A 26,673-nucleotide genomic window follows, 5' to 3' on the forward strand; every position below is an offset into this window, starting at 1 on the left:
TAACATTGCTGGAACCCCCCCTCCCCCCCCCCCCCACCTTTACAGAAAGCATTCCTAGACATTGCAAGAATTGACTAATGTTTTTTTTTTTTTTTTTTTTTTTACAAATGAGATACACATATTAGGATACAAGTTTACAATTTTTGTTTCAAATAGCATTGTTCAAGAAATTTAATGTAAGAATGGCTGTCGAATATTTTTTTAAGAAACATCGTTGTAATTTGGCGCACTCGTATTAAACAGATCAATCTATGTATTTGATAAAACTTTCTTTTTTGTATCCTCAGTAAATAATGATTGACGTCAGCTGTTCACTCAAACTAGTTATCCACTGTCATTATTTATTTTATTATATATTAACGCACATTTCCAAAAGTATATAATTAATCTAAGAGACAAATGTCTCTACTCAATTTGACAGAACTAATGATGTATGAACTTGGTCTTTAATCAGTAAATCAATATATAGAACAGTGCTCGGGGTTCGCCTGGTATATAATTGTTTGAATAAGGAGGTTGTTTCCCATGCATTCTGAATAGAATTATTGAATAAGTTATCCCATGTAAAGTCTACAGAATTCATAAGATTATATTATTAAGCAGTTTCGTGCTTTGGAGTACTTACAACTGTACTCAGGAATGATAATGGAGCGATTTCGGGTAAGTAACCTTGTCTCCTAATACAATCTTTTGAATAAACTAATTTATTGCATAAACCATTAAATCAGTAGTGAAGAGAAAAGCAATAGATTCGACTGTTTGAATTGTTTCATATATGTATATATAAGTTTGAGATATTTCATATTTTTTATTTCTTCATTTGAGAATTGATCGACACATATTTGCAGGAAAATATAGACATGAAGTAACCCTGTCGCTGATTTTAAAGTCTTCTACTTTGCCAGGCACTGCCGCGATACTTATATAGTTAAATTATTCAACTATAAATACCGATTGAACTTTTATTTATCAACATTGCAGCCATGACTGCCAGGAACATAGATCTGTAAGAAATACAGTTTGTAATATGGCTGATGCATTGTGTAAGATAATGTTAAATGTGTTCAATATGTATAATTCTGTAGGACAACACCGGACAATATATTGAAATTATTTTTAGCAAATGCATAGAAACGATAAGACATTTCTCATACATATCTGTTCTTCTGTATAGAATATATGACTGATTCGAAGTTGCCATAGACAAATGTGGTATTTTTAAGGATTTTATCTTTCCGCGTCATTATGTCAAGTGTTTCATTAGTTAAAATGAAATTTGTTTGGTAGTCGATAATGGTAATAATAATATTTATGTGACCAATCTACATTTGTTTTCTTAGTTACTTTGTGAAACATTTGGTAACATTTTCTTTAAAGATAATCTTCAATAGAGTTATGGAAGGAAGGTAACTTAAAATATATTAACACACCACATTTCTCATGGTTTAGAGCTCATTTTTGAAATGGGTAGCGTTGCAAAATGTCACAATAACTTTGTTTGCAGTGATTCTACCATATGCTGGTATACTTAAGGGCCAAAGCCTCTCCAGAGATAGATGTTATACCTTAATTCTTACAAAAGAAGATAACATTTGTTATGGTATACATTTTATTACAACATTAATGTGATTTCTAGAATTTTAGCAACAACAATTTCTGTATGAAAGCTTAGTCGTGTATGAAATATTTATCAATAAAATCATACATTTTTCTTTAAAGGGGATCATACTTGTTGTGTGCTTATCTACCTACGGTGGCGTGACCGTTCTTGGGGATTTTGGTAAGTAGCCCATATAGATGGTATGATATTTAAGAAATGTGTGTTTGTGACGTCTCTGTATAAACATATAACAATAGTGTACGTGGTTGTAGCAGCTTGTCCTAAACAAGTGATATTGTCTGCGGTTCTTTAACCACAGTTAAACAAAAGTAGAAGGCTGTATCTGATAATCAACATAGAGTTTACATTGTCATCGGTTTTGAAAAATGGAACTGTCAAACTAAAATTAATTAATTAAAAATAAAACCTAATTCCATTTTCAGTGCTTAAGTAACAATGTCTTGGGGCTATGTTTACCTTAGGGAACATCTCAGAAACATTCAGAAAACTGTTATTTTGTATCTCAATTGATGGGTATTATTTAACGTCAATTACATCAATTAATCATTACAATTGTTGAATAAAATTCAATTTATACCTCGAGTTGAATAAACTATAAAAGCGGTTAGATTGGCTGACACGGTGAACTTTGACCGGCTGATACGTGAAGACCGATTCACGCCGTTGCGAAAAGAATCACACACAGAAAATGCTTTTGCACTTATAATATGTATTTGTAACCGCGGATGTCAAATGACCACTAGGACATGATTTGTTTTGTCGTGATTTCTTTATTACACCATGACGTAAAGTACAGTAGGCTAAAACACCTACACTCTGTAACAAACATAAAAGACTAAAATTACACAAAGCACATACATTACAAGATAAAATCAAGGGAGATAGCTCGCGAATCACACTAGTTATGCTAAACACGAAATATAAACTATCTGGACACATGTGATTACATTTTACTGAGATATTGACTTTGTAAGAATTATCTTTACAACTATCTTATTTGAATTACATTAAATATCGATCATATACATTTAACATGAAACTGATCTTTGAGACGAAAGATCTACTCTATTACAAATCACCTACAAAGAGATCTGTATCATAACATATATATACAAACTGAGTTCTCCCATAATAAGTGTGTCCTAGGCTCGGTTATAACCGGAACAAGGACGTTAAGCCCCATCAATCAATCAAAAATCCCATAATAAGTTGCTCAATATTATAACACAATAAAAAGGTATTCACCTGTGTATGGCACAGAGCCGTTTCAACCTCATATCAAAATCACCAGTACTCCATGCTTCTAATGATAATCTAAAAAATGCATAAAACCAGGTCTTTCTAATAATACTGCAGATCTGCACATATATAATGGATTAATTTAACCTTTACTCACTAATCTATATATATAGATTACTGAAAAATACTACTCTGTATAATGCAAAGTTGCAATTCAAAATGGAGATTTTGAATAAAGATAATACTTTAACTTAAATGCCAAACTAATAAAGTTCACAGCAAATCTACACTGTAAGCAAGTTAGATACACAAAATTGAAACAGTAATAATTTACTAAAACCATAACTTACCTATAAATTCTCTGTCTTTCAGTCCTTTGTCAAAAATGTCCTGACTCAAAATATGTAGCTCTGATCAGTTTGGCAGGCTGTAGAGAACTAACTTTCCTTACAAAGAGATTCCCGCCAAACTGACCAAAGGCTATTATACTATTTAGATCAATGGAAAGTATGAAAACGTATCACATGTACGTCATAATATAAATACAAATATAACTATACAGGTAAGGTAAACTAAAAATAGAAATACAGGTAAGTCATCAAAGAATCACTCCCTGTAATCTATAACACACAAACACCTCTTCTGTTACACACACACTGAACGATATGGGCACAAATAAATAAATAACACAAGTCAATAAAATATATACATACAAATTATATGAAGCATGAAATATTAATCACCCTATTACATATTTTTATGTTGATTCCTATCAAATTAATGGTTTGAAGATGATAATATCATATTATGACCTGTAATACAAATTTCACAGATTTCTGAAATTGTCAGTACGAATTCACTGTGTATCACTATAGGTCATCTATAGATCATATCCTTACGCCCCGAATCATAAACCAAGAAAAAGGGGTTTGATTTATTCTTGCAGAATTTTTTAATGGTGTATTTTTTGTAACCTTTGAAAATAAGTAATTCGAATGAAACAAATGCCATAAACAACAACCAGTCGTTTTGTAACTTCTATTTATCCCACTTAAAATAAATGTAAAGAGTGTGATATTACCTTCATAATGTCTGAAAGATTAATTCAATTTAGAAATATTGCATCACAAGAATATATTTGCACATAGATAGTTTATAATCTTTGTTATGTTTATTCTTGACCTATGTCATTGCTTGTTCTCCGCATACTGTCGATACTATATACCGGAAACCTAGGCGATATATCACTGTGAATGTATTGTCTAGGTTGTATTGTTGTTTTTGTCTATATATTCTATTTTCATTTCTATTTTTTTATTATTTGGTTTACAGCTGATGTGCTGCAATTGTCCGTTCCGATATTCAATTCGGATGTGATATCGGAAAATGAGACCATTACAACTTTACAAACCACCAGAAACATTCTCAAGATGGATCTCAGTGTGTCCGATATCAACTTTGACGAATCATTGGTAAACTAGTTAATACAACAGAAATATAACCTTAACCCTTATCCTATATCTAACTTACGGTCTAGTATTTATGTAGAAAATTGTAAATTTTGTAAATAAAGGCAGCCACACAGAGAAATCTATCTTACAGCATCCCTAGCTCTAGAATAGTGCGAATAAGCAAATGACAGACTTACAGCATGTTAATAGTCGAACAGCACATTATGCGCTGATTGAAGCACAATTGGAGGGAACTTATTAATACAATATCCTATATAATAATACCAGAAAAGGTTAAACCGTTACTCCTTATGTAAACACTATTTCAAAAAAAGAGTATCGCAATGTGAAGACATGAATGCAAAATACTCATTACTTTTAAAACAAAAGGCAAAACAAAAAGAAAATATTTTCATTTTGGACATGACTACAGTATTATACGTTGTTTCTAAAATCTGTTTATTGTATGGTGACAATATATTTTTCAAATGTCATGTACAACGAACCACATATGATTTCAAAATGATTACTTAATTTGAATTTAAATGATAGAGATAATTTACCTTAACTTGATGCTTAGGATGTATTCGCTCAATCTTAATCCTGATTTTTATGCTCCTGTGTAGATAGATGTGGGTGTCTTCGCTCAATCTTAATCCTTATTTCTATGTTCCTGTGTAGATAGAGGTGGGTGTATTCCCTCAATCTTAATCCTGATTTCTATGTTCCTGTGTAGATAGAGATGGGTGTATTCCCTCAATTTTAATCCTTGTTTTTATGTTCCTGTGTAGTTAGAGGTGGGTCTATTCCCTCAATCTTAATCTTGATTATTATGTTCATGTTTAGATGGAGCTGGATATATTCCCTCAATCTTAATCCTGATTTTTATGTTCATGTTTAGATGGAGCTGGATGTATTCCCTCGATCTTAATTCTTATTTTTATGTCCATGTGTAGATAAAGGTAGGTGCATTCCCTCAATCTTAATCCTGGTTTTTATGTTCATGTGTAGATAGAGGTCGGTGTGATGGTGGATAACATTATACTGAAATATAAGTACAATCCACCAGTGGCAACGACTGTATTACTTACAATAGCGGATGGTAAGTAAGATATGTAATATCCATATAAGTGTGAAAAATAGAGGACATTCTGATATCTCTGTGTACTGGATTATTGCGTCGTTGTGTTACAGTGTAAAGAGAATGATTTACTTATGTTTGAAGAATGATAAATACGTTCATGTGTACTATGGTTACACATAATTTGGCATTTTAAAAAGGTATTTGCTTTTCATCGATAAACACCAGATGCCTGGAATAATTTACAACTAACGTCACGTTAATAGAACGACAAAAGGACATTATTTGTACCTGTAACAACACAATACCATATATTTATTAGCTGGTATATTTCCTGTTATAATACATCACCTGGACTGAATCGATAGTCTCAGTCGTCACACGGTCGGAGCTAGTTGACAAACATTGCAGTACCGTGCCTTGTACAGTTGTTTATTTGACGGGGAGTGGGGTTGTTCGTCAATCATTATCTCAATTCATTTAGCCAAATGTATAGTTTATATGACACAGCTGGTTTCTTATTCTAAACGATTCACCTACTTAATTGAGGGGTTGTTATAGCCAGTTGTCCCCACTTTCCATACGATTGCTCCCTTACACACAATAAAGGGAGAAAAAGATGAACGGCCAGACTGTCTGTGCTTTAGTAACAAGGACGAAATGCATTTTCACATAAACAAAACTTACTGTACTTAGTGTACCGACGCGTGAAACAGTGTGGCAATGATTCTTTGTAACAAACATATGGACTTAAATATATGTGTATAATTAATTGATATTAAAACAAATGCTGTTGAAGACGAAGTCTTTTTATTAACGGGGTGATAAGCGCAGAATTTTGGCCCTATACTATTGCCCTGTTTTCCTATTACACCACGTCTAAATTATTATGAGTAGTGGCACCGGCTCAGGATATTTACACGCTTTTCATTTCATGCTCGTTGGGAATGATATAATATTAAAACAATTGATAATCTAATTAAACTATTGGGTAACTTGACACGCACACCTTAATGTTCTTGTTAACAGTTTTAAGGAACTTTTGTATTTACAATTTTCATCTCCAATTTCCATCGCTTTGATCCTAGTATCAATGTGACGAGTCGACATAGGATATATCCGAACTAAATACTCAATGTCTCTATTGTTCAATTCCGACAGAGCTTGTTTCACTATCAGACACGATCCTGTCAGCAATCGGAAATCTCACATGCACCGCTGAGTCATCTACCAACTGTATTTATGACAGCGCAACGGTAATCTATTAATTGATTATGCTTGTTTGGTATAAACAATTGTCATTGTCTTTCGTCTGTCAGCTCAGCATATTTTATTTGTTTAATATCGTTCCCGTACGAAATACAAATTGGACAAAACGATTTTTCCTTCTGGTATTTTCACAACTTTATTTCTTGAAATAATACAGTTGACTGAAATAAAACAATATTTTCTTCGTTCATCCTAGCGATGATATCGAAGGCGAATACCAAATAGAAATATGCGATATACAATCTATCAACAGCGACGCCCTTGATGATCATAAATTGTATGCTAGAGTAAACCGTTTTGACTGAACATTCTAATGTTTCATAGCCAATCATAGTACATTAAATTTCAAGAACATGATTCAGATTCTTTTGTTTAATCGGTAAACTTACTAAAGTATCTAATTTGAGAAATGATAATAGGCGATAAATTTGTTGTTTTTTTTTGTTGCTTTTTCAAATACCAAAATAAGCACACTTATCTATTCTCGATATTTCCTTTGATTGTTCAGTCTATGTGATAAATTTGCTATTGCTTAATATGCTAAGTTATTCTGGCAGTTTGTTTAAAATTTATTACATTTGCAAATATATCAATGGTTTCATCAGCAATTCAAAACAATGCCGCCATAACAGTTGCACCAAGTATTTACCAGTTATATGTTATACGCTACCAGTATAACTCACTTTTTGGAATCTTATTAGTCTAAAGCATGTGTTCGTTTTGTAGGCAAACAGTACATTATGTTTGTGCTTAAATTCATTTGTGCACTTAAGGAATATGTCATTTTTTCAAGTCCCAGAAACGGATAAATGCCACAGAGGAGAGACTTTTGCGATTCCTGGATTTATTTATCAGCGAACAAAGTAACCTAACACAGATTGAGATCCGCAAAGGAACTATGGTGTTGGCTGCAGTCAGGAACACGGGCGCCAATATATCGGACAGTGTTACCAAATACAGTAGTACACTAGACGTCCCTAGCTACATACCGGATACTAACGAGTACATAGACAGGGAACTCTATCTATATGTAAGAATATTAAATATTGTATTTAACAAAATATTCTGTGTGTCATGATACTCATAGTATTGATAAGAAATTATATTTATTTCACATGCTAGCCGTATTTATATTTTAATTTCTATAGAAAATGCGTTAGATAATAAGTTTGAAATGTAAAACTTCTAAACGTATATTTTGCCACCGCCATTTAAGCAATGAACAGTGGGTTTAATGTTGTTATAGTCGATATGGCAGCAAGATGTATGGTGGGCAAATGGCATGGGAACCCGTTATCGACTATAACATTAAAACCACTGTTCAATACTTATATTTACATTGTCTTACCATTTTCGTCAACTTTGAAAAAAGCTAAACCAACACAAAAACATCCCGCCTCTTTTAATGTCACATGACCCACTGGGTGTTATAGCCTGAGGCACTGGGTGTTATAGGCGTATGGTGGCAACTGCCTCTTAGCATTGTGTCAATGGGGGAAATGCGGAGCAAATGTAAATATAGTACTATGAGGTTTGGTTGACGAAAAAATCAGTAAGTATATAATACATGATAAATGTACATTGAAAACAACATATTGAGAGGAACTCTTAACAAAACTCATTTCACAGAGTAAACAGCATTGAGGAGGAATTTATAGCACTACCCATCAAATCGCAAATGCAATGGGATACTCTATAATTACCCATTTGTACCGAAGAAATAGTTCCCACTGAAAGGTATTCCTAACAACATCCATGTTTATTGATGAAACAATGGCTATTAAGGGGGTTCCTAATAATACCCCTTTGTTTTATTTAGGTTATAACGTACCCTGAAAACAAGTACATGTATGTTGACAACCGGCAAACGATAAACTCGGGTACAACTCGTATTATCATCCGGGATAAAGATGGCGAGTTTGTGGACCTGTACAGTCAAGAAGACCAACTACAGGTAACCTCTGTTTTGTGTCCCCACTATGCCATGATCAAATGCGTTGTGTTTTGTATATTCAGTTTTCGAAACATAAGTAAAGAAGTATAGTTCAGTATCACTATAAATTACCGTAGCGAACATCTTTATCAGTTGTATACTTAGTACACTACTGAACTTGCATTTATGTTTTTCCTGGAAAAGAACTTAAACAAAATCTAATATTTCTTTTGTTAACAAAGCAACATTTACATTTATACGTGTATTCGGTAGGTTTATGTTTTTTTCGTATTGAGAAAACGTTAATATGACATTTGCTTGATTTTATAAAGATGGTTGTTGATGATGGAGATGTTTTGAATGACAAGTCGTATTGGACAGACATAGTTAACGACACCACAAATGATGATTTTGCTCTCAATGCTACATTCTACAACAATATGGACGGCGCCTTAATGAACGTCGATATTAAAAGCATAGCCCCGTGTAATGTCACCGGATTTAATGCAAGCGCAGAGAGTGACCAAGATCTCCTTCTCGAGCTCCAACTTGAGGCAGGGTCTAAAATAACAACATTAAAGCAACCATCGAATCTAAAAATAAGCTACCGTAACCAATCTTTGAGAATCGTTTTCTTACCGCCAGACATAGGAGATATGGCTTCATTAGATATGTTCTTCAAATGTGAAGGTGAGATGTTTCTGTAATATAAATGATTTAATGTAACGTTATTGTGGTTGACATATATTACTTGAAGGCTTTATTTGATAAAGTAAGGACATCACATTGAATAGACGAAGTATGTCTTATACCTTTTATAGTTGATTCAAGTAAGGAATGTATATTTCATTTATATTATATTCCACATGGCCCGGTAGAGCCTTTTGCTACATGTAGTTATTAGCAATGTCAATGTTTATTTAAGTGTAATGCCACCATTAGCTAGAATATTACTTGCATTTACCCACAGTTTATATTTTTCAAATTTCCTGTAATCAGCTTGTACATCTCCTTGCCACAACGATATCGGCGAGTTCCCTGCATGTGATCGTATAACAACATATGTGGCATTCAACGTGAAGATGCATCGTTAATATACCATGAACCAGACCATAATGTTTTTATTTTAGCTAACAGATTAGCGCAATGTTGAATTGGCGCACCCAAAATATCTTTCGTAGACAAAGATTATCGATTAGATACGAAACCATTATGGTATGCATAAACGACAAATAGCGCAATCATGATTTAGAAGTATGATCATGAAAACATTTTAAATGTAAGCAAATTTGTTTTGTCTTTTGCAGAGTGTATGTATGGCCAGATGTCATTCCTTATTGTTCTGTCCAATAAAGTGACTAGCAACGATTTAAATATCGCCATTGCGTTCGTTAGGGGAATGATTAGCCTCCTCGATCTTGACTTTACACTCCATGTATTTGGGACGTCTATGCAGACAGTTTTCACATTTGATGACCATGTTAACAGCTCATCAGAAGTCAGTACACACTATCAATCGGCAGGAATATCAACGACCGGTGTTGACGACGCTAATCTCGATTGGGCACTGAACAGTATGAGGTCATATTTATTGAATTATGCTAATTGGTCAAAAAGACAGTATGTAGTTTTATTAACTGATGGCAATTTCAATGTGAACGACAAAATGGATAATGTGAATGTTGAGGTTGATGGACTCCGTAATCTTCACGTCAGTATTATTGGGGTGGAATATGGGGCTCATTCAGAGTCCATATTTAACATCCATACTGTAGTGAACAGTGCACCGGAATGGCATGTCTATACGTTAGGCAGAAATGCAAGTATAGCAATCCCCACATCGTCATTGGTTCAGCTTATGGGCAGTGTTTGTTACGGTAAGTAGTCTGCCATATTTATATCTTTATTCTTGTGTAAATCTTTGCTTGTTAAATTTTGCTATACATATTATACGATGATGCTATAATGGAAATCTATCGAAATCGATTCATGCAAACTGTATATGCATCTTAACGTCTTAAGTTAAGTTAAACCCAACCTTTATGGTACACATTTATATTAAAAGTTTTGAACATTTGACGGTATGTATCTTTTTTTCATTGATATCTTACTTGTAAGATTCGTCTGTCATGCTTATATATTTCATTTCGTTTTAGGCAATTTATCAACGAGAGTTTATAATAAAATGCGATTCGGACGTGTATCAGCATTGGTCCTTGACGACATAACAAATAGGTGGGAGAGATCGAAGGACATCAAGGTAACCTCGATAATCCGTGCGTAATATATATTTGTTGTGTTTCATGTAAAAAAAAACAGGCGTCGTCATCATCGTCGTCGTCGTCGTCGTCGTCGTCGTCGTAGTCAGTGTCGGTGGTGGCGGCTGCGGCGACGTTGTTGTTCGCACAGAGGTTTCCGTGGGATAACTCAAATACCCTTTGGCCGACCGAATTCAAGCTTCATGCAGATCTTCCTTATAACAATTGCTTGCTTGGGATTGTTTTTTAGGTCTGAAGGTCAACGGTCATGGTCATTTTAACTAAAGCAGAAAATTTCAAGTTACCTTGTGTCGATCCAACTAAAATTTGTTTCAAATCGCCTAATCTTCTTTACATGTGACACACGCACTTCCATGGCATTCTTGTATATAATGAGTGCTTTCTATATAAAACCGCCAACACCCTGCATGTCATCTGTTATCAATGGTAATTTTACCACATCATAAGAACATGTGTCCATCATATAACGTTGGAGAAAAAAGGATTCATCAGATTCATTTTCTTGTATATTAAATGATATTGCAGTCCTAGCAAAATCATTGATCTTTATCTCTTCTAGTGCCGAGGTTTTCTTGCTAAAATATTTGATTTAACATATAAGGGGGGAAAGGGCGGGGGGGGATTGAAATAATCATTGCTTCTATTTGTAGTTTTTGTTATGACAGTGAATATCACTATCACGTGATAGCAGTAAATATCGCGATCCTATCCTTTTATCACAGTGTTGTCAAATATGAAATGTTGAAAATGGGACTTATGCCATTAGAGGTCGTATTTCCTGGGGAATATGCACTGCTATATGACGAACAAATTTCAATTTTAGAATTTAGAAAATTAAAAGTTATCGCTAGTGCATCGATGGAATAGAGATTATCTACAAAGTATTGATATCGAACGAGAAACACTTTCCTTTTAAATTAATTTGATTGTATAGTGTTGAAATGAAGCCTTCTCATAGATGTTATTGTGATACTAGTACTGGTGTTTTTCAGATGAAGGATATTTCCATGGATACAGCAACGGTCACTTTTCAGAGTAATTTCCTTGGTACGTTTGGATCGAATGTTTTCATTGTCCCTCCAGATCTGATCAACTTCGACGAACTGTTCGTGGATTTTGCTGATAAGGTTGCTGATACCCCGTATGTTCTTGCTGTCAACATAACCTGTCTAGTTGTACTGGTTTTGTTGATAGTTATCCTACGACGCTACGATAAGAAGGATTGTATTGCGGTACGTATGTATCATAATCTCACGGTACAAAGACAATGGAGATAATATTGTTCATGTACTTTAAATCCAAAATGACTCCGATTCCAACAACCTAGTTATCATTTTTAGAGATAATGACGCTGAAATAACAATTTAACATCGCGGGTGTCGTCGATGAAGAGAAGACGTGTCCTCTTCTGGAACGTTTGGTCTTATTCTCCTCGTTCTTTTTCAATGGCCTCCATGCAAATCTATATCCTTGTAAATTTTTACCGTCTCTCTTATTAAATTTGAGTTAGAATTAATGTTGCGTTAACAACAAACACGATATTTTAATGCATGCATGTAGTTTATTCGATATTTTTTTTTGAAAATTCAATTGTGCAAATTAAATTTTACCCAATCCTGGTAGCAATGTTTTCCCATAAGTGGTATTAGTATCTATAATGGGGAAGTGTTGTTGCATGTGTTGAGCATATATTCTGAAACTTCTACAAGGAATTATTGCTTTCAAGTTCTGTAATTTAGGCTTGCGATTTCAAAAAGCTGATTGATGATTGGTTCTCCTTTTTTATGTCAACTCATTTTGAGAATGTAATCATATAAAATGTCATAAGACAGTATTATGTGTCTCATAACAGTGGGACTACCAGCCACTTACGGACAACGCCTCTAGTGATAAGTATTCCTACTTTCTGTCGTTCTACACGGGGTTCTGGTCCAGCCGACAACTCTCCTCTACACCCTATGTCATTCTCAAAGGGTCGCGAGGTGCCACCTCCATACGACTATTATCTGATATGAAAAGGGGGGTAAGTCGTATTCATACTGTTTGTATGTTGATAAAATGTTCCACACTATCTTTCAGTATTTATGCAACTGATATTGTGCTATGAAATTATTTTTTACCGAAGCACTTACGCATTTGTAATTTATATCGCGAGTAATATTGTATTGTATAAACAGTGGCTAAAAGATATTCAAGGTTATATACCGTTTCATGTAAAGAAAATATGTGATTGGGTGTATCAATCCGTCCTGACTTTCATTGTTGAGATGCATGTAACATCATTGAACGATATCATCGGTGAATTAAGATGTTCACAATGAGTTTGATATTTTCTGCATAGATTCATGTTGGTTGTTTTATTCATTTTAGAAATACTAATTTTGTTTCAATATATAGTAGAAACGAAAATAAAGAAACAACTTATTTGATACCGTTAACCACTTGCTATCCTGGTGATTCCTATAGATGTGCTGAATTATTTTCATTACATAAGAACATGGATCAATTAACCCGGAATGTTTCGTTGGAAGGATAGTTGCCATTTAACGTCATGCTTTTACAGATGTTTCCGCGCTGGACACTGCGGAATTTTCTGCTGACGACTAGTAGAAATCTAGGAACACTATGTCAGATAGAAATTGGATACGAGGGAAATGGCGATTCACCTGGATGGTTCCTAGAAAAACTCCTAGTTTATGACAGCTTTAACAATGAAAAGTAGGCGAACCTTGTTGAAGATGCTAGTAGTGCAATAGTTGTCAGAATTTGGTGTTTGTTTAACTACTAAGCGTTTCCACTGTTTTACAAATTGGTATCATATCAGTAAATTGGAATGGACTGATAAATAGGGAGTTTATTTTTATTAGCATATAAAGTATAATGAGCTAAATCATATAAACCACGTTATCCTGCATCTCATGTTTAAATTATTATCAAAAATAGCACCGGCTCAGAGTATACAACCGCGTCATGTAATGTGTTTGTAAATGAGCATATGATTAATTCAATTATATCACTCCCTCCGCTAGGGACAGAACCAGGGATCTCTGGCTAACTAGACCTATTCTCAGCCGATAGGGGTAAAGAGATGATCTCTCTAGCCGAGCGGTATACCGCGGCTAGCAATTACCAGGGTTACATTTTATTTCGTATTGATCATCTGGCATATACTTACTGTATTATTGTATTCGACTTCAATCACCTGTACAGAAGACATTCGGTTTTGTTTGAAATTACGTTGCAGTAAAGTATTACTAATTTTGCTTTACAGAAACATATTCCTTTGTGGGAAATGGCTGTCACCAGTTAGAGGTGATCGTAAAACAAGTCGAAAACTGTGTACAGCTCGAAGTGAATTAACAGAAGGAAGTGTCTTGTTTGGCAGCAACACTAGATTTAATCTATTTGACGACTTTCTGTTTTTGTCGTTATTCAGTCGACCGTCTCAAAGCAGATTCACAAGGGTACAACGATGTGTTTCAATATTCGCAATGCTATTTTTGTCTATGTTAGCAAATGCTATGTGGTACAGAACATCAAACGGAGTCCAGACGTATGGAATACATTTGGGTCCTTTCCATCTGAACTATAAGCAAATTTACGTTGGCCTGATGTCAAGCGTGATCACAATTATTCCCGGATTTTTAATGGCTTGGACATTCCGGAATCGTCGCCGAAAGACCGAACTTATTACCACAAAGATAGTAAATGACGGTTATCTGCCCTGGTGGAGCGTGATCGTCGGTTATGTTGTCGCTGTGATGTGTATTATTGCTGGTGCAACATTTACATTCTTCTACAGTTTACAGTGGGGACCAGAGACGACTGTCGATTGGCTGATGTCATTCTCCATGGGAACTCTCCAGGGTGTTATGTTCCTAGAACCATTAAAGGTTTGTAACGAATTCTCCTATTACGCCATTTTCACCTTTCGTATTTGTCAAAAAAAGAGAAAAAATGAAAATAAGAAGAATTATCACTATTACTTTGATTTGATGAGTGATTTTTTTATACAGATGTGGATACATATCTTTCTTCACGAATAAGTAAAATACGATTATTTTTTGTTTGAATACCTCTCGCTTAACCACACTACATATGTTTTTAAATCATCACGGATGTGACATTAACGATTTACTAGGCGGTTAATTCAATTACATTAATTTTTGTATTTTCGTGTATTTTACAGGTTGTGTTTCTGACGCTTATGATAGCATTTCTTTGTAAGAAGTATGCTAAGCGCGACATGGAAGAGATGGCAACTGTACAAATGAAATCCCATGCTATAGACTATTCTATAGACGATCAATCGGGCGAAAAAAACAATCTCAAAAACATAAATAATGGTAAGCATTTTTTTCCAAACACTTTTGATTTCTGCCAAAAAAGCCTGTGGTTTATTTTGAAGAAATATTAGTTACGAATCAGGAGATCTAGTCTAGCCTTTGTTTAAACTGAGCTTTGATATTTCCTATTTGAAATGTGTTCCTAAATTTCAATAGCATTTCTCCTATTGATAAGTATCTCGTCAAACGAAGATATATGATTTATGAAATTTCAAGGTCACTTAAACAAGTACCGTTATAGCAGTGCCACTTTGCTATATTACCAATACATACATTTCATTTTGTAGAGGTGTACATGAATCGAAATCATCATTATTAATTCCGATGTACGACTTATCGTTTCAGACCAATTTACTGCTGATCAGTTACTTATGGACATCACTGACAGAAAAAGACAAGAAAGGTTACATAGAAATATTTTACTGGATGGAAAACTACTAACCCTATTCAGATCGCTATGGATCAAATCATGTTATATATTGGTTTTGGCAATTATCTGCGCCCATAATTCCGTCTGGACGTCATTTCTACAAAACAGAGCTTTGGAAAATCTTCTCAGCCCTACTCAGAAAGTATGTATATGTATGATGCCATATTTTCCTTACCAGGAGGGTTCTTATTTACTATTACATTACCAAAGTCAAAGACCGCATTCCACTTTGTTGTATATTTCTCAAACAGACAGTGGAAATATATTCTCATATTTTCATAATATACCCATTCCGAAACTTATACTTACATAGATGTTATATATGTAACCCGTGTTCGGTATGTGTATGTTACATACATGTACACATGTATAGTATTTAGAAGTAGGACGGGTATAATACCTGTGATTAGTGTTTGTCTTGTGATTACGTCACTGTTATATGTGCTGTCCATGTCATGTATGTATATATGTGACATGACCTCTGACATTGACGGCTCACTGACCACCACACTCCTGCATGCGACCCACGGACTCTCCCGCCAATTTATTTCCCAACTAACGCCGCCACTACTCGTCCTATCACTCTAAATAGGATCGTGCTCGTGAGAGCACGTTCAGAGAAACAGCTCCTTGATTAGACCTAGAGTCGGATATATATTATCCTGTACCCCTGCAAAGGGCACAAAAGGTCGCATACAGGAGTGTGATGGTCAGTGAGCCGTTAATGTCAGATGTCATGTTACATAATTATATACATACAAAACGTGGACAGCACATGTAACAGTGACGTAATCACAAGACAACTACTAATTACGGGTACTATACCCGTCCTACTTCTAAATACTGTACATGTGTATATAAAATTTAACATACACACAACGAACACGGGTTATATACTCCCCCTCTTGGGGAAAATGTGTCCAACATTTACTTAAATATCAATTACCATTATAACTACAATCGGCCTGTGACTCGGACACCTCTGCACTGTCGCCGGATCACGCTAAAAACTACCTGCATAGAAAATCAAACCAATATGTACATTACAACATAGTATCTATGTATACATATAGCCATGCAATCATCTGGAATTGAAACATTCACGTTTGACTATTGGGTAAAGAAATGTAAATGAGAAAATTCTGCTCTAAAATACATAGAATATAGTATCACATTCAGAGACCACTTCTCTGAAACATGTTTTTGAAAAAAAAACGCATATCCATATACACTTTACTTGCGTCAAGTTTCCAGTCATTACCCTGTATTCGGGATTAATCTGGGTAGTAGTTATACTAAAGTGCATTGCACATGAACATAATACATTTAAAATACAAATCTCGGTGTCCATATTAAAAATGAAATAATCGTAAGATCAGACAACACCTGATCGGTATCGGGTCTGTGTCTCACAAGTTGTGACGTTATCTTCCGTATCTGTCGGGGGGGGGGGGGGGGGGTTACGGATTCTCTCCGTGCGGACTCCCCTTCCCGGACTTGTTATTATGCTTTCGCGGGTACTGTGTCCAGATCAACGACTTTCCCCATTGGTTGTGGTAGGGGTTACCGCAGTGTTTAATCTGGACGTACCCACTGTTTCTGGATATACTGACCTTGAGCTGCTGGGATCTAAGCCCGTTGAAACTTCCCCTGTGCTAATAGTAAAGGGAAGTAACTCTGGTCTTCGTCTTTGTGGAATAACATAGTGTTGCCCACCCGCACTGTCCTGTGAACTACTCGAGTCAGAATCAGAGTCAGTGTTGCTATCAGATTCTACATTATTCCTCGACCGGGTTGACGGAACTCTGGGAGCTTTGCAGCTCACCTGTTCCCCCAGTTCATCAGTGGGTAATATTATGAATGGCAACAACATATTCCGATGCAGAGTGCGTAGAGGCCCAGGCCCCTTTTCGCACCGCACCTTATAGATGGGTATCTCGGAGTTGGTGACACAGATCACCCTATATGGATCATGCTCCCATCTGTCTGCTAGTTTCTGTTTCTCCTCGAAACCTACCTTTCTAACTAGCACTCTGTCCCCTACCTCTATGGTACAATCCCTGACCTTAGTATCATACCTAGCGTTGTTTTGGTCAGACTTATGACCAGCTTCCCTAGATGCAGCTTGGTATGCATACTCTAGCTTCTTTCCGAGTTTGTTGACATATGAGTCATGGCCGGTTACCCCATCGATACCATGACCAATGCCTAGAAAGGCATCTATGGCAAGCCTAGGGTGCCACCCAAACATCAGAAAGTGGGGAGAATATCCAGGAGAGTCGCTTTTTGTAGCGTTGTAGGCATGGACCATCGAGGAGACATATGATTTCCTGTCTGCCTTTTTGTCTTCTGCCAGTGTAGCTAACATATCCAGGAGAGTCTCTGCGGAACCATTCCCCATAGGGTGATAAGGAGTGGTTCGGTTTTTCTTGACTCCAGCGAGCTTATATAGTTTCTTAATAAGCTTACTCTCGAAGTTACGACATTGGTCGTTGTGAAACTTCTCGGGAAAACCATAATGGACTATGGAATTCTCATACAAGGCCTTGGATGTGGTGTAGGCGGACTGATTACGACATGGCACCGCTTGAGCGTATCGTGTGAAATGGTCAACGATAACCAAGATATTCTCATAGCCACCTTTTGGTTTCTCTAAACACAGGAAATCAATACAAACCAACTCTAATGGTCCTGTTGTGAGGATTGGCACTAAGCCGACAGCTCGTCTCACAGGAGTTTTGCTCCGGACACATCGCCCACACTGTTCTATTTTAGATATCACATCTTTCTCTAACCCAGGCCAGTAAAATCGGTGTCGCGCCAGCCAAAGCGTCCTATCTTGCCCTTGATGGCCAACATCATCATGGACACCCTTCAAGGCTTGGGCCCGGTAAGCTTTCGGTACCAAAAGTTGCCTGACCTGTGTATTGTCTAACGTAGCTGTCCTGCAAAGAACACCCTGGTGCAAAGAAATGTGTCGTCGCTCCTTAAAATACTTACGTACCTCAGCAGACTCATTCTTTACCGCTTCTTCCCGTGGGAAAAGGTCGCTACTGAACAAAACACTAGCTAGAGCAGGATCTTTCCTTTGCTCCAATGCCCAATATATCTGACCTTACTCTGTGCCTGAGCCTGCATCCTCCCCGGCCGAAGGAGGCGGAGTCTCCTCTGACACAGAAGCAATCAATGGTACTGAAACCATGGCTGACGTACATATCGCTTTTACTGCGTCTGAGAATAACTGAGGTTGACGGGAAAGACTATCTGCATCCATATTCAATCGCCCCGCCCTGTATGATATCGTGAAATCGTACACAGCCAATGCAGCTACCCAGCGATGGCTCGTGGCATCTAACTTAGCGGTCGAAAGGACATAAGTTAAAGGGTTGTTGTCTGTGATCACTTCGAAGGACGTACCATAGAGGTAGTCATGGAACTTGTCAGTGACCGCCCATTTCAGAGCCAAGAATTCCAGCTGATGAGCAGGATAATTCTTCTCGTTAGGCCTAAGCCCACGGCTTGCGTACGATATGACAACTTTTTGGCCCTGTTGAATTTGATATAAAACAGCACCCAAACCGGATCCACAGGCTTCTGTGTGTACCACAAATGGCTGAGAGTAATCTAGTGGACTAACCATTTTCTCTTTGGTCGAGTGAAAGGCATTCTGCTGTTCCTCTCCCCATGTCCATATGGCTGGGACTGTTATCTTTTTGTGAAGGTTTTGCTTGGCCCTCTTAGTAGTGTCATGACCTTTCAATAAGGCAATGAGAGGTTGAACTATCTTAGAGTAGTCCTTTACAAACCTTTTATAATATCCAACAAACCCCAGGAACTGTCGGAGCTCCTTGATATAGCTGGGTACCCTCCTCTGACATTATATGTCCGAGGTATGACACCGAGGTCTTGGATAACTCACACTTGGAGGGTTTTAACTTGAGGCCATGCTCCTCTAGTCTAGCAAAAACTTATTGCAACCTTCTCAAGTGTTCATCAAAAGTTCTGAAAAAGATGAGTATGTCGTCTATGTAAACTCACGGAGGTTTAAATCACCCATACATTTCCCCATTAACTTCTGAAATGTTGCAGGGGCATTGGTGAGTCCAAATCCCATTCTATTGCATTCAAGGACCTAGATTACCCAACGAGAAGGCAGTCTTATGCTTATCCTCCTCCGCCATTTCCACGTGCCAGTAGCCTGACCTAGTTTTGAGAAAAAACTTTGATCCGATAAGGGTATCAATAACATCATCGAAACTAGGAAGCATATAAGCATCCTTCTTTGTCCGACTGTTAAGCATCCTGTAGTCAATACAAAACCTAAGCGAAACACCCTTCTTTCTCACCAGAACTAGGTTTGAGGAAAATGGACCCTTTGACTCCCTCATCACACCTATATCCAACATATCCTTAACATGTGGTTTTTGTGTTGTGTCAAGTGTGTACTCCCTAAATCACTAGGGTCCTTGGAGAACACATGACTCCAGTTACTGAGGGTCTGGCTAACCTCGGTTAACTGATCTTTAGTCAGGTTGCCCCTATCTATGATACAACCCAATTCCTCAGGTTCTGACTGAGGAACCATACTGTGTACATCTGATGCTAGGTTGTCAACAATCTGTACCCCCTGCATCTGACGCAAATTTGATTTGGGTCTAATGGATATTGCCTTGGCAGTTACATTACAGATTTTATTATTGACCCTCATAACACTTGATGTGTTATTTACCTTTACCACCCTAGGACAAACAGTGTAATCATTGTTGTCCTCACTCAAGTTTTCAGTGACAACATGTTTTGTGTCGGGATTAAATCCCCTTACCAAGCCATCAACAAGAATAGACTCGAAAGGCTGAACCTTGATAGCCTTCTTGTTGATTGACTTTACGATGAACTGATCACAGGGGATGATAGCAATCGCTATCTGCCATTCTGATGGAATTCCATGACAGCCATTTGCATCTGCCAGGTCCGTACACTGCCGTATAATGTTGGTTCCTACTATAACAGGACAATCCCCGTTATACATGGTATCTGGAACCACTAACACTGGAATGGGAAATACTACATCCCTACAAAAGGGTACAGTGCACATGCACTCAATATAGCCCAGATATTTTGATTTGGACCAATCATAACTACTACCACAGGTTACCACATGGCCATCAGTAGCAACCTCTACTCTTTTGGGTTCTTCTTATCCTGACCCTTACTTTGACCTTGACTTTGACCTTGATTTTGACCTTGATTTTGACCTTTTGACTTATTGAAGTGACCTTGTTTCCTTTCCCAACCTTTCCATTGGAAGAACTACTATTCCCCAAAGCTTCTAGCTTTTTCAATACTTCATCCATTTTAGTATCCATATCTTCCTCAAGGGCACTAAACCTTTTCTCTAAATCTGACCCTGCCTGAATAGATCGATGCTTGGCCTTCACCGACCCTTAGAGATTGGAGCAGGCATACCAGCCGTAGCTGATCCTGTATTCCCCATGTTGATTTCTTTATCAACTCTCCTAATCTCTGAAAGGAGTTGGTCAAAATCCCTAATCGTATCGTCTGACTTTTAAGTCTATCAGAGGATAGGGAGGTCCAAAATTTGTGGCGCAACAGCTCATTCTTTGAGTATGGATCTAAATATCCATGTTCCACGGCGACATACGGCATGGTCTCAAGCCTGCAGCCAAAATCTGTGACCGACTCTTCAGACTTTTGATATGAATTAAAAAAATTCTTGCATGATCATGCCGTTAGTACTCACATCTCCAAAAAGATGGTCTAGCTTATAGAGTATGAGAGTGAGTGCTGGGTTCTCCCCTAATGACATCATCATTCGACGTGCAGTGCCCGACAGAGACCTACGGACAGTCTGGGACAGCACACTATCTGTGACCTCTTCATCATTTGAAAGGCACTGTACCTCAAACCGCCATCTCGAAATGATACAACTCCCTTTAGTGGAGGATCTTCTCCTGAGACTTGAGGTATCTTTGGTACTTCTTGTGCTCGGATGAGATGAGACTCATTATGGCGAGTATCATATCTGACTGATGGTTTTTCATCGTCATGATCCTGTTTTAATCTATAAGGGGTACTAGTTTTTATAAACTCTCCACTGAAGACCGGAGGTTTTGAATCTTTCTTCGGAGTGATATTAAACTTCCCCGTTGCACTTAAAATTTAAATCACTGCCTCCGCTAGGGATCGAACTCGGGATATCTGGCTTACTAGTCTTACGCTTAACCGATCGAGCTAAAGAGAAGATCTCTCTAGCCGAGCGGTATCATGCGGCTAGTATTTACCAGGGTAACATATAAATCAAACAACTACAAAAACATGATATGAGTCATTGTTCGTCAAAGCGATTGGTTTATCGTGTGTGATCCTTTCGATTTTGAAATATAATTGAAATCATAATCCCCGAGCAACGTACAACGTAAATACCTGGAAGATTGTCATAAAGAATTGCGGGAATCAAATCGAACCAGATAAGTCGAAACATCATGGTTTCCTTACTTCTCGTGCAGATAAATTCTACTGCTGATATTTGGACCTGGTTGAGAGGAAAATACGCAGATCGAGTCTTTCCAAAATTATATTATAATGGCGACTTCAGATTGACAACAGAGCGTCAATACATGTTTGATGACATTAGTTACCGCATTGGTGTGACGAGGATCCGACAAGTGCGCGTGAAAGGTGAGTTATAACATAAGTACAATGTATAACATTTGCTGGTATATCTAACATGTTATGCATCAAGATATAAGAAAAGAGAAAAATGCTATACAAATTAGGAAGTTACGTCAAAATGAATTCAAACCTAGGAGAAAGCGAGCTAGGGAATTGAAAAAGGTCTCGAGAGAGATGTCAAAATCTAGATTGGAAGTCCCATAATTCATTTAATCTATAATTTTCAATATTATAAGATACTGAAATCAATTAAAAAATAAATAAGTTAGATTTCACTTGAAGATCAGTATTACTTCACATGTGTTAGAATGATTCTTAGAAAATAATGAATATGATAATACTGTTATTGTAGGCAGATGTCACATTCCCGGTCTACTGAATCCACTGATACCTATTTGTCCACCTAGCTATACCAGAGACACAATGGACATGGCTAATTACTGTACAGGTGACGACTACTGATGCTTCCCATTAATATTTTGAAATAGTGTTTGGTCTGTCAATTTCAGTTCTACCTGTAGGTTAATGCATGTTTCGATTTGCCTATAATATCCGCAGCTTCTATTGGGGAGGGGAAGCGGAGGGGATATATCGGTATCATTTCATTTCGTCGCTAGTGACCGAATCTAATCACCTTTTTTTCAATCGCCATAATCTGTAAACAATTAAAATGTTCAACTTTTTCTCAATAACATAGATAATCAGGTCATGGAATAGAGCTAATCGTATGCCTAGGTGAAACGTTGCCTTGTTTGTTCAAATTAATAACATTAACTTTCAAGGTCAAAGCGGTCAGATGCCTTAGTCTTTTTTTAAAAACAGAACATCACACCAGATATCAGGTGGCCTTTCAGGCCTATGGTCTTGTTGTTGTTAACTTTAGCACAAATAACCTCCCTCACAAGTTTTAAGCATTCCAAGGTCTCTATAAATCATACAGTAAAGTGACGTAGTAACAAAAGTACCTGATATACCTAATATAAGTAAGAACTGCTCTCTCTATTCAGCTAGAGAAATGTAGGTGTTATGGCATTATTAACAAAACCACTAAGTGTTGCCATTGTTATAAAAATGACATCACCACCTACAACTCACTGAAAACACTGGCCGAGTTCGGTCTTTGAGGAGAATATATTTCTCCCATAATTGTCTCCCATTTTCCATTGTCAGGATTTCCCTGTCACCCTCTAAATTGTAAGAGTTGATACACTCATGCAAAAATGCAATGACGCAATGGCGATAATACAATTTCGTCATGGCAACAGTTCAATGACATCACATCGACAAGTCAATCACGTCACCGTCAACATTGTGTAACATTGCGACCAGCGTAAAAAAACTATGGGATAATAATAATCATCCCTTTCCTTGGAGAAATCTCCAACCCTCAGTAAGATATATTCTTGATTGTAAAACCCTTGAATATTCTCCTTTGGATTAGAGAATTATCTGTCACACCCTCAAGGTTGCTTATATCATTCACCCTGGTAAATACTAGCTGATTGCCACTGACTTTGTTTAGAAGACTTTTTCTTTAACTAATTAGATAGAGCATCACGCTAGCAAATTCCTAACAGAGGCATTGAACAGAAACAAGACCTGTTTGTTTCACGATGTGTAGATATGCAGCATTAAAAGATAGCTTGTTATAAAAAAGCCAAGACATTTGGAAAAGTAAAAGATATATCACTGCATTGTGATACTGACATAGGTAGATTGAATTCTGTATATTTCTTTCTTTAGATATCTATTTACAATGTCGAACCTTTTACTCACTTCTCATTAATTTAACGATGTTCTTCAGCTTTCAGACATAGCAAAAGAAATAATTTGTCCAACCGCATAACAGAAACTTTATATTTTCTATCTTCATCCTTAATTGGCAGGATGTTCGGTGATGAAAATAATCTACATAATAAAGTTACACAACTGAACAATATATCGATTGTTTTGTTTACAAAGGTTGGATAAAAAGGAACGACAAAAAATGTAAGGAAACGGAATGGATATATAGGACGGATGATGAAACAAACGCCTTCCAAATAGCGGGATTGCACCATGTTTATAATGGAGGGGGTTACGTTAAGATACTTGACCCCGGACCAAACACCACAGATGTCCGAAATGACCTTTATTCTATGCAAGCAAATAACTGGATCGACACGTTCTCGCGATTGGTTGTAATAGAATCCCTGCTTTTCAATCCGGATTCACAACTGTTTTCTTTGCCTAAAATAACGATAGAAAAACCAGAAACTGGAGGTTATTATACCGAGATCAAGGTAAGAACCGCGAGACTGTACCCCTACATAGATGTGTTCGATTTCTTCGTACTGGGGCTTCAGGTAATATTCCTAATCGTTACGTTTGGTCGATTTCTACACTTCTTTTACACTTCATGGAAGCTTGGGAAACACTGTTGTACAACGACTGCACAATGGGTGTATCTACTGAGTGTCGTGACGTCATTGGCATGTATAGTGTTTTATATAGTTCGCATAGACAGAACTATATACACTATAGAAGAAATCCAAAATTCAACTGGTGAGTAATAAGTTAATGTTATTAAATACTAATAAAATTAACACACTCAAACACACTTATACACAAATATACACTGTACGTGTGCAAAGAAACAACACAACATGATTTTTAGTTTAGATTTTATATACCTAATGTTATAAATGATGAAAATAATCGATGAAAATAATCTAGAAGCAACTGAATAATTTTACACTAAAACAAAGTAAATATGCCTCTCTGAGTCTCTCTATGATTTTGTTTATAAATATGAAATTTTATCAAATTACACTATGGGTTTGTGTTCCGTCAAACTTGCTCGTACTTTGCATCACCAATTCATAATCAATATAATAAACATCTAATTATAGAACCTGAACGATTCATACGGCACGGAGTTACATCTCCGGATGATAAACAAAAACGCTTGGGTTCGTTTATTATATGCCGGGAAGTTTCATTACCAATTCATTGTGGCTTTTAACGTTTAATCTATCTCTATTTTGATCTAACAGACTCACATTGGCTGTAAATCATATATATCATGTTGTGAATTTACCCTATATATTTTTGTTTTGCCTTCGCGGTCCAGTTGTTCAAAAGGTGATTAGCTTAATCACTTGATTAGTGAAAATTTCATTTCTCATTTGCTGCAAAACACGTGAGTATATCGTCTTTAGATTATGGCAGTTAGAAGAGAATTTACAGAAATTACAGAATTTCAGAAAGTTTTGTCAAGCTTGTTCGACCAGAAATTATTATATCAGGATTTGAAAAAAATGTTGTTAAAATGTGATTAGCCTAATCACCTTTTGAACAAATGGGCCCTGATCGACTTTGTGTTTCTGATGCGATGCGTTGATCGCCTGTCCCCCATTCTTCATAACAAACCAGTTTGCGCATGTCTGTATGACCGATTTTCCACGGCTCATTTACATAAAGAGAATTGAATACTGCATTAGAGATTCCCCGTAATCAGTGGATAGTTTCCCGGTTTTAATTGCAACTACAAAACTAAGGTATTCATTCGAAACTTATATGATATCATCGTAAGGGTAAATATCATTCAACCTTTGTAATAACTTATATGCTACGAAAACATAGAGAGACTTTAATATATAGAGTAATGATGACTATTAAGTTTTGATTTCTGATGATTAGTTAGTATGGTATGATAAAGAAGAGTGCATGCTGTATATTTATTTCCAATTCAGGTAAATTTGTCTCCCTGGATCTGCTCGATCTTATGGATACAGCATACAAAATGTGTATTAGCCTTGAACTCTTCATAGCAGTGATTGACCTTCTAACACCTTTGACCTTTAACCAAAGTCTATATTTGATGAGGACTTCGATATCGTTTTGTGGTAAAGACCTGGTGTATTTGGGTATAGCATCTATGATACCGATGACAGCATTTGCGATTCTGTGTTATTGCTACATCGGACCACATCGTGCTGAGTTCAAAGACATAGGCTCGTCATATATCACCTTATTCCGTACCCTACTGGCTATGGTCAAAGTCCAAGACACTTTTGATGCAGATGACATCCTCTCCGGTTTAATATTTTCTATGTTTTTACTTTTGATGACCATAATTACTGTCAATCTCTGCATTTGTATATTGAATGCTGCCCTATCGCACGTTAAAGACAATTGCCTTGAGTCGACGGAATTTAAGGCATATGACAAAGATCTTCAAAAACATTTTTGGCGTAAAATTAACAACACGTTTAAAATGTTTCAACAACAAAAAAGGGATAACACGGACAAGCTGGATACAGGTAAAGGCTTCAACCCCTTTTGTTACT

At 36.6% G+C, this 26,673-nt stretch overlaps 2 protein-coding genes across 2 annotated transcripts in view; both read left to right on the forward strand.

Moving 5' to 3' along the window:
* The first annotated feature begins 645 nt into the window (after window positions 1-645).
* LOC117332251 lies at window positions 646-5,475 on the forward strand. The gene is made up of 4 exons (XM_033891136.1): window positions 646-660; window positions 1,720-1,780; window positions 4,193-4,332; window positions 5,323-5,475. Exons 1-4 carry the CDS (start codon window positions 646-648, stop codon window positions 5,419-5,421), a joined length of 315 nt encoding a protein of 104 aa, XP_033747027.1. The 3' UTR covers window positions 5,422-5,475.
* A 1,054-nt stretch (window positions 5,476-6,529) lies between these two features.
* The window catches only part of LOC117333548 (polycystic kidney disease protein 1-like 2), a 28,839-nt gene continuing 8,695 nt past the window's right edge, over window positions 6,530-26,673 (forward strand). The window contains exons 1-16 of the mRNA XM_033892883.1: window positions 6,530-6,648; window positions 7,455-7,691; window positions 8,481-8,615; window positions 8,927-9,284; window positions 9,902-10,471; window positions 10,751-10,854; window positions 11,866-12,105; window positions 12,726-12,896; window positions 13,437-13,591; window positions 14,145-14,766; window positions 15,063-15,219; window positions 15,565-15,791; window positions 22,177-22,348; window positions 22,695-22,790; window positions 24,305-24,886; window positions 26,077-26,646. Of these exons, the coding sequence (XP_033748774.1) occupies window positions 7,560-7,691; window positions 8,481-8,615; window positions 8,927-9,284; window positions 9,902-10,471; window positions 10,751-10,854; window positions 11,866-12,105; window positions 12,726-12,896; window positions 13,437-13,591; window positions 14,145-14,766; window positions 15,063-15,219; window positions 15,565-15,791; window positions 22,177-22,348; window positions 22,695-22,790; window positions 24,305-24,886; window positions 26,077-26,646 (4,291 nt within the window). The 5' untranslated portion in view covers window positions 6,530-6,648; window positions 7,455-7,559. The remainder of the gene's footprint in view (window positions 6,649-7,454; window positions 7,692-8,480; window positions 8,616-8,926; window positions 9,285-9,901; window positions 10,472-10,750; window positions 10,855-11,865; window positions 12,106-12,725; window positions 12,897-13,436; window positions 13,592-14,144; window positions 14,767-15,062; window positions 15,220-15,564; window positions 15,792-22,176; window positions 22,349-22,694; window positions 22,791-24,304; window positions 24,887-26,076; window positions 26,647-26,673) is intronic.

This window comes from Pecten maximus, chromosome 8 (genome assembly GCF_902652985.1).
Source record: "Pecten maximus chromosome 8, xPecMax1.1, whole genome shotgun sequence".
In the NCBI taxonomy this organism is placed as follows: Eukaryota; Metazoa; Mollusca; class Bivalvia; order Pectinida; family Pectinidae; genus Pecten; species Pecten maximus.